Raw genomic sequence first — 9120 nt, 5'->3', positions numbered from 1 at the left:
AAGAATTGCTTGTAAATTTCAGAGGCATTTGACTTTGTAGGAGCTGGTACAGCAGCCGTACAAGGGCCCACGATCTATACAGACTCTTCTTAATTAACCCCCCCAAAAGGTTATCTTTTATAATCATGCTGAATTGATCTATTTTCCTCGTAATCTTTAATCATCAGATCAATCAATACCGATTGTTCATCATGCCATGAATCTCCAAACGCTTCATTTTTTGTTGGGCCGAAAGCTTTCGACCTGGCTGACACGTGCTGAACTCTATCATGGGCCTGGAGACATACGGCCCACGCATTCAATCCTCTCTCCTGGGCCTTGGCCCACTAGGCAGTCCTGAACTGAACTCTGATGATATCTTGTTCTTATCTGAAAAGATCGCCACATCGATCACATGGCCAACTCATCGAGCGGCGCGATGCTAATCAATCTAATACTGATACACTACAATAATCATGTGTTGCCTTGGCGTTTGTTAATCACCATCTTGGTCGTCGTCGTCGTCAATCGTCATCGCTGAGCATCTTTGTATTGTACATTACTAATACGAACAGCGATCGTGATCAGTAAAAACAACAACGTGGTCAGTCCAGCCCCCTTGGATTAGTTACACTAATTAATTAATTAATTAATTAATACTCCTCTCTTCCAGGTGTATACCCAGTAAACGACACAAGCTGCAATTAGCCGAAATCTTCCGTATATTTCACCAAGCCCTAACACGGACAAAACCATCCAGATGTGCCTGCAATTTTCTTTCTTAACTGCGTGACGTGTTCGATTCCTCGCCCTCGAATGGACACTGCCACGTACCAAACTTAAGATTCATCTGAGCTTGCAGATCGAACATGGTCGATCTGTGAATCTATAATTATTCCTCCTCCTCCTTCACATGCGTATGTATGTATACCAGTATGTGGATCCACTGGCGTAATTAAAATGAGTAAATTAACAACAATTAGTATGCAGCTGATGGATTCCATCTTAGCTAGCTAGATTCTCCGATCCCTGAAACAAATCGGCAGCACTGGACAGATCATGCATTGCATGTATATATATGACCAACCATTTCAGCTAACGAGTAGCTATCCAGCATATGTTTGCTAGTTTCAGTTCAGTGATCGAGTGAGCGAGCTATAGTAATTAAGGCCTTAAGTGAGGAGTGATTAATTGCAGTTGATATGGGGCACAGTGGTGGCGTTGAGGCTGCGTGCAGAGTGCTACCCATCATCGACGAGGAGTCGGAGTCGGAAATGGACGAGGGGTCGCCGGAGAGGAAGGTCGTCGACGACCGCCGGAAGGCCATCGTGTCCAGGATGAGGGAGCTGCTCCGGCGAGCGGCCGCTCAGTCGTCGGCGCAGTCCAAGCTCCGGTCCACCGTGCTTGTCAGTGCCAAGAAATGGAAGGTAAGCCAAAATCCATTCGATCTCTGACTAATTTATGCATATGAATTCAGTTGCATTTCTGTGTTGAACCTCTGAAATTTAACTTGTTTTTGTGCTAATTGATGTTGTCAGAGGGTGGTGGTGAGCCTGCAGAACAGCAGGAGGAAGCAGGAGCAGCAGCAGCAGCAACTGACGACGACGAGCCGGCAGAGCGACGGCGGCATGAGCTCGTCGCCGGTCTCCAGCAAGAGCAACAGCTTCAGCTGGGACATCGCCACAGCAGAGAGCTGCTCGTCCTCGCCAGCGCAGTCGCCGCTGTGGCCGGCGGCGCTGCGTCAGTTCTCACCGTCGCCGGCGACGAAGCACGGCATGAGGCTCCGGCGAGACAGCTCGGGGTCAGCAGCTGACGATGACAGGATGAGCAGCATGTCGTGCAGTGGCAGCCCGGATGACGACGACTATGGCGGCAGCAGCAGGCTGTGTCAGTGGATCACCACGGATTCTGACTGTAAGTGATTGCTCATCATCTCGATCTCGCGTTCACGCATAAGAAAATTAATTCAGGTTGCTGATGAACGGATCAATTTTGCAGTTGTGGTTTTGGAGCTGTAGAAGTTGAGATGGCGCGAGTTCTTTGGTGGAAACCGGTCAGAGATGTGGGCTGAAATGGAAGGAAAGCAGCCCAGTAATCTGAATTCTGAAAGTCCTGTTCATCGGAGAAATTCAGAGATGAGGCCAACGTTATCATGCGAGCTTCAGAGCTGTCTCATTGTCTGTGTACATGTGTGTCTGTGTGTCTGAGAGTTTAGCACTGTAGTTACATCTCTTCCATTGGCAAACCCAGATGATATTTTTGGTGCCAAATGTTCTCCAGTTCTCCCCATACGTTGAAATTAACGCTTCAGAGAGAGAGAGCCTTCAGTTTCAGGCAAAGAAAGAGAACATGCCACTCTTCTTTTGTGCCGGGTAGGCCGAAAGGTTCGGTCGACCAATTTCATTAAGACTAGGAGTAAAATAAACGAAAATTGTTTGCTCACAACGACAGAACCCTGTCGCAGCGGCAGTGAGGTAGAGCCTCCCTACTAACAAGCGAGAAAACTCCCGCCATCTTCCAGATCATTAGTTCCTCCTTTATGTCATGCACTAGCTGTTCAGGTGCTCTTGATCTGTGCTCGAAAATCCTCCCGTTACGCTCTTTCCAGATGAACCAGCATGTGAGCATGAAAACAGTGTCGAAGAGCTCCCTGTAGCCCGTCCGAAAATGCTGTCTAGCTTCCAAACTCGCCCTGTAAACTGACATGAGACAAATAGGTGCTGGCAGTCCTCCTGTTCTCGCTGACAGAGAGCACAGCTCTCCTCATGTGGCCATCCCCTCTTCACCAAATTATCAGCCATTAGGCATAAACAGGCCACTTTTCTGACGAGCTGAATGATCAAGGAAATTAGTTTCAGAATTCAGACACACTAGCTATCTGTTCTAGGACATCACAGAAACTAGGCCTGACCAATAAAATATTTCTTGTTATTGTACACAAAAAACAACTCCATCTAAATTTGTAAAGCAGTACACTGAATTCGTACAGAACACACAGCCAATGCTACTTGAGGGCCTTGCGGCCACTGAACAAGAGTTAACTGAAACAGGAGCTCACCAAGGCCACAACTACAAGTATGCACTAGCAATAGACTATAGTTGTAATACTCCTATCAAAGAAAAAAATTTGTAATACTAGTAGGATTAGAGAAGCCTCAAGTAATAATAGGCCCAAAAATAATGATGAGTCTACTAAAAACAGAAGATAAAAATATAAGCATCACTGCAGCATCGGAGTATCAGACTGACTGCAAAAATATTAACGACTAGTGTAAAAATACTAAAATACATCATAGCGATAAAAGTATACGCAAATTTTGTTCGGTACTACCATTTGCATTTTGCAGTGTCCTACACTACAACCAAATATTCGCTAGCATTATTTTCCACTCAAGTTCTATTGGCACCTATAACAAACACGTTAGTTGGTGCTACATCCAAATATATCTTGTATTAGGTCATTTGCACTTCAGCTCTGGTAACAACCATCTATGGCTTCAAAATACAACTTTTCATACTGAATTACGCCCTTGAGAAGAAAAATTGAAGCTTCCTTGTCCAAATCCCTATTGTAATCACTGCATGCAAATGATTGGATGCAATTTGGACACCCATCAGAGTTGGTGCAGCTGCATGATGAAACAAGCTCTAAAGCAGCAACCAGAAGCTCACCAAAGAGCAGCTTGGCCTGTGATGCTAAGCCGATGCCACCGGGATGTTTGTCGTACAACAGAATTCTGTCTGCAGTTTCAGAATTTTCTTGAGGCTCTGCACATTGTGTTCCTAGATCAGAACCACTGCACATCATGTGCAGAGGTATTATACTTAGAAGCGCATGAGAAGCAGCGTGTACACCACCACAGAGCTGATATTCCATCTGCTCCATAGTCGTCCTTACTGACACAGGAATCTGTACCCAAACGGCTTGAGTTTCAAAGGAGTATGGAGGTAGATGATCAAGGCTAATGCTATCGGATTTCTGGTTGTTTGACTTCAATATCCGATCAAAGCCAACCCATTTGGTTGTCACCCTGCAGTCATTTGCTTGAGCTGTTGTCCTCCTGATGTCAGGTTTACACTCACTCGCAGGATGTTCATCAACATCACCTCCAATGAAACTGATTTCAGTGTAGTCCTGAACTTTGGTGTAGTAGTTCAGATCAAACACCTTGCAGTAAGCTATCCTTGATGTCAGATCAAGCTTATCAACCAAGTAGCTGACACCTTGGTGCATGTAGACAGCACCATCATACACCTGAAAGAAAGCCTTGCTTTCCTCAATCTCTTCAAGAACTCGATTGCTTCTCCTGTCGATCACCTTGTACCTGTGATGCTCAATTGCCCGTATGCTTACACTATGAGAAGGTTTTTTATCAGGTCCAATATACTTCCACACGCCTGAATCTCCTCCAGATGGATTGTTCATGAGACAGCCCTTATCTTTCAGTGTCATCAAAACACTGTTCATGCTAAAACCAAAGTAGCTCTCGTCATGTTCCTGACGCAGTGGATATTCAGAAGCGGCGCAAGCGAGATGCTGTTCAAGAACCTTGCGGTTTTGTGAATCAACCTGGCAGTGCTCAATGGGCTTGCCAAACAGCTTGTGTGGTGATCTCATGAAGTACTGGTCAAGAGCACCCTCAAAGGCTACATAAACAGCTATGGACTGCTTTGCTCTTCTCCCTGATCTCCCTGCCTGCTGCCAGAAGCTAGCCATGCTTCCAGGAAATCCCAGGTGCAGCGTCTAATCGATGTGCCCGACATCGATCCCCAGCTCAAGAGCATTGGTAGCCGCGACGCCGCGAAGAATTCCACCGAAGAGATCAGCCTCGATCTTCCTCCTGTCACTCGCAACATAGCCACCACGGTAGACACAGATAGAATTCACCAATTCTGCAGCTGTCTCCTTAAGAATCTGACGCGTCTGCATCAGCACCTGCTCACACATCTTCCTCGTCTTGCAGAAGGCGATGACACGAAGCCCATGCTGAACCATCTCGGCGAACAGATAGGAAACCTCTAGTACTGGGTTTGGTCTTCTGTCTTCTGCTTTCGCCAATTGCAATGGCGGATTCCACAGGAGGAAGTTCTTTGAGCCGCAAGGACTCGTGTCATTATCAACCAGCACGACTCGATCAAGATTTGCCAGCTCCATGACATGCTCCCTCGGATTGGCCAATGTCGCGGTGCAGAATATGAATGTTGGATTGCTTCCATAAACATATGAACAGATGCGCTTTAATCTTCTCAGAATCAACGCAGCGTGGCAGCCAAATGCGCCCTTGTAGGAATGCGCCTCGTCGATGACAATGTACTTGAGGTTGAAGAGGACCCTCTTGAACTGAGCATGGCATGGCAAGATCGACATGTGGAGCATGTCAGGGTTGGTGATCAGCAGCCTCGCGGTGTTCCTGATCCTTGTCCGGTCTTTCATGGCGGTGTCGCCGTCGTAGATGCTGACGTCGAAGTCGGAGCGGAACGCCGGCTTCATGTCGAGCAGCGTCTTGAGCTGGTCTTGGGCCAGGGCCTTGGTGGGGAAGATGTAGAGCGCGCATGGCGCGGAGCTCTGGGAGATGGACTCGAGGACGGGGATGTTGTAGCACAGCGACTTGCCGCTCGACGTCGAGGTGGACACCACGACGTGCTCGCCGGAGACGGCGGATTGCACGGCCTGCGCCTGGTGGGCGTACAGCTTGGTGACGCCGATGCTTCTCAGCGCGTCCCTCATGGAGGACGAGAGGTGGCCGGGGAGTTCGGCGAACGTCGCCTCCCTTCCCGGGATCTCCTCGACATGGGTGATCTGTCCGGCCTTCCCGAGCCCTTGCCTGAGATGCTCCACCATTTGGGTAGGGTCGAGAGGTTGGGTGCCATGGCAGGAGAGCGGCCTCGGCGGCGCTGGGTTCGTCGGCTTCTTGGCGTAGATGTCTTCGCCGCCGCCGTCGTGCCAAGAAAACTTGCGTTTCCTCCATGGATTCGGCGCGCTCGACGACGGAGGGTGCGGCGGAGCTGACTTGGCGTTGACCGGGATGAAAGAGATGGACTCGCCGGGGCCGACGGGGAGGTTGCCGACCTTGGCGTCGGCGATGAGCTTGGTGCCCTTGAGGAAGAGGTGGAAGTCGGGGGAAACCAGCGCGGGAGCGAAGGAGGAACGGAGCGCCGTCCTGAGGTCGCTGACGGTGGCGGAGGCGGCGATCGTGACGGTGGTGGAGCGCCCGTCGTGGGCGCGCACCCGGATGGCTCTCGGCTGCGCCATTGCCGTCGCCGCTGCGGAGGAAGGAAATCCGCGGCGGATTTATAGCCAAATTACGCGCAATGCCGCATCGGAATCGGATCTGCTGCGATACTCCACATAGAAACCAACTTCGATGCTGTGAAGTTTGAACGTGGCCGACATCGCCGGTGGCGTGCTGCCGCCGTTTAGCCGGCGCCGCGCACTCATCACTCCTCCATGGGGCTTGGGCTGACTTTACCACGCCGGCTGCGTCGATGAGATTGAGAATTTGAGGCCCATTCCAATTTATTCCCGCACGGTAAACCTGGTAAATTTTGGCCCGTTTTCATGCTCGAGAGAAAGGCCCATACGCATAAATAGGCCGCACGTATAATTTGGCCCAATTTGTGTGGGCTGCACAAAAGTCAGAATCTCGTCCCGGCCTAATATGGGCTGCGAACGTAAAAACCCAATCCCGTTATTGGGCCATTACGGTAAGTGTCGGCCCATATGTGGTCCAAACTGAGAAGGAAACGGCCATGTGAGCTCTACGGCCCAGAACGGGTTGTCGTCTCCCCGTCCGGCGGGGGCGCGGGGCGCCGCCAGTCTCAGGAGCCCGCCGGCCGCCGCAGGAGAGGGAGAGCACCCACCGAGACCGAGTCGACGCTAGTGCCTACTGCCGCCATTCTCAGGAACCCGCCGCCTGCGCCTGGTTCCCTGCAACCTCATCTTCCGCCCGCCACCACCACCAACAACGAACGACGGCTGCACTCAATGTGTTCGATCGTGGGTTTGCCCCGGAGTGGCCAGAAGCGGCGGCATCATCTTGATGCACACTGATATCTATTCTCGTCTCCGGAGGAGCTCGCCTCGCCGGCAATCCACGACGTGGCGGTTCCAATCCGGGAAGCGTCTACGATGACAACGGTCGTACGTTACCTTGTCTTGCCAACGACGCTGCCTGTGGCTACGAGGACGTCGATGTACATGTACGTGAGTTCAGCACGCCCCCACTGCAATTTCTTTCTTCACTACGATTAATATCTGGTCTCTACACACACCTGTGAATATTGGTTTAGTTCCAACGGATTGTGCGCTTTACTCTGACAGAAAATTCCAGAATTGTTTTGATTTTCTTCTATGTGCTTCAATGTGAAAAAAAAAAGTGTGTTTAGCTTTTTTGTTCTTAGGCTATGTACATAAGTTCAGTTTGCGGTCTGAAATTTGTTCAGAATACTGGGCTCAGTCATTTAATTCCTCTTTTGTTTTTCATGTCAAATTTTTTTTTTTCATCTGTTTTCGGACTTAGGATCTATGGCTCAGTAGTCCAGAAAACTTATATTCTGCATTGTTTTCTAAAAATTATATTCACTAATATCGATCCTAGCTAGCTTCTAGACTACTAATTTCCCTTTGGTAGTGTGCTTAACATTGTAAAGGAGTACATCATTTGAGAAGAATAACAACACTTGATGGACAGACCATATATACTTTTATTCTTCCATCCGTTATGGTTACCATTGCGTGTTTGCATGTTGCCGGCCACCGCAGCAGAACTAACCAAAATGCTGCAGCCGCCACCTGCCTCTCATGAATGATTAGCTTCCAACTCGATCCCCAACTTCCAAAAGGTACATCAAAATGGCCCTCACATGCTCTCACCGAATGCATCACTAGAAGAAGAGAAAAAGGATGCAAAAGAAAATTACTTCATAAGATTAGATTAGATTCATTGGAGAGAAAATTATATATTAGTACCCTCATTTGCATTATTATTAGTTGAGCTCACCCTCTGCAGTTCATGCTCAATAATGGTGAAATCATCTCCATTATCCTCTACCTGTCTACCCTGACACTCTAGGAACCCCTCACTGACGCCTGGGTCCAACCCGTTTGGTCCCACATGGAAGTGGGTGTCATAAGAGGCACTGGAATGTCATGTGAAAGAATACTGATAACAAAAGGGTTAACATATACTTTGGAAGCTGCTTAGTAAGAGGGCTTCACATGGCCAGCCTCAGTTTAATGGAGTCCGTCTATCAATGGGCCACATGTGTGCATGTGCCTGCTTAGCTAGGGTGGTGAGGCTGTTTAGCCAACTAAACATATTCCCCTATCCATGATTAATCTGCATGTTTCTCCATGATTAGTTTTGCATGTTAAATGATTCTTTTATTATATGTTATAAAATATCATTTTCTTGATTTCCTATACTCCGTAATTATTTTCAATTGCTCTGTACACTTATAATGCCCTCTAATCCACTCAGCTTCTTTTAGATTTTCTTTAAGATTTATAGGTGGCAAGAAGTAAACCTAAATCTCACAAATTATTTTCCTTGATGTTTAGGAAATGTTTCTTCAAAATCAAGCTTATGATCTGATCCTGTAATCCTGTATGCTGTAATTTTATCTTACTTTTACTTATTCATCATTACTCTCTTTTTTTTCACTTAAAATGCACTATATATACACTATTCAAGGTATTTGTAAGTTTTAAAATACCAATTTAACAATAATTTGATATATACCCAACTATTATTTATTCAACTTAATGTACCCAATTTCAACTTTGGTATGAAGTAACCTGAACCTGATAAAGTAGACACCAGGGATGGGATGTTAGGTTCCATCCTTCCCTTCTCCAGTATTGAGCAACAAAACATAACATGGGAAGATTCTCAGGGCAAGGCAAGGCTGGGAAAATGCCACCCAATTGACCCATTTGCAACATGCAACGCAATGTAACCTCACCAGTTGTTCATCGGAATTTATTTCTTTATCTTCGTTACGTTAGGTCCGGTGGATCTGCCGGCCTGGAGCTTATGAATGGTATGATAGGAGAGATAGACGACAAGAGGGGATAGAAAGTAAGCAAGGTTAAGGAATTCTTCTACTTGTTCTTTGTTTGTGATTTTTTTTCCTATGCTA

General features: G+C 47.6%; 2 protein-coding genes across 2 annotated transcripts; one reads left to right on the top strand and one right to left on the bottom strand.

Annotated features, from left to right (window-relative positions):
- Nucleotides 1-935: 935 nt before the first annotated feature.
- LOC127764274 (uncharacterized) lies at nt 936-2404 on the top strand. The gene is made up of 3 exons (XM_052289128.1): nt 936-1406; nt 1518-1893; nt 1978-2404. The coding sequence occupies exons 1-3, from the start codon at nt 1182-1184 to the stop codon at nt 1995-1997; spliced, it is 621 nt and encodes a 206-aa protein (XP_052145088.1). The 5' UTR covers nt 936-1181; the 3' UTR covers nt 1998-2404.
- A 1044-nt stretch (nt 2405-3448) lies between these two features.
- On the bottom strand, nt 3449-6232 carry LOC127761322 (uncharacterized). The gene is given in 1 exon segment (XM_052285596.1): nt 3449-6232. A coding segment is annotated over 1 exon segment (2784 nt).
- Nucleotides 6233-9120: the final 2888 nt, after the last annotated feature.

This window comes from Oryza glaberrima, chromosome 2 (assembly GCF_000147395.1).
Source record: "Oryza glaberrima chromosome 2, OglaRS2, whole genome shotgun sequence".
In the NCBI taxonomy this organism is placed as follows: domain Eukaryota; kingdom Viridiplantae; phylum Streptophyta; class Magnoliopsida; order Poales; family Poaceae; genus Oryza; species Oryza glaberrima.
Note: the sequence above shows the minus strand (reverse complement) of the source record. Positions and strands in the feature narration are given on the sequence as shown.

What these genes read in the sequence shown, in the direction of transcription:
- LOC127764274 (XM_052289128.1), top strand. Translation starts at nt 1,182, where the DNA reads ATGGGGCACAGTGGTGGCGTTGAGGCTGCGTGCAGAGTGCTACCCATC. An exon ending in TCAGTGCCAAGAAATGGAAG is followed by an intron (nt 1,407 to 1,517) that starts GTAAGCCAAAAT and finishes TGATGTTGTCAG; the next exon opens with AGGGTGGTGGTGAGCCTGCA. An exon ending in GATCACCACGGATTCTGACT is followed by an intron (nt 1,894 to 1,977) that starts GTAAGTGATTGC and finishes TCAATTTTGCAG; the next exon opens with TTGTGGTTTTGGAGCTGTAG.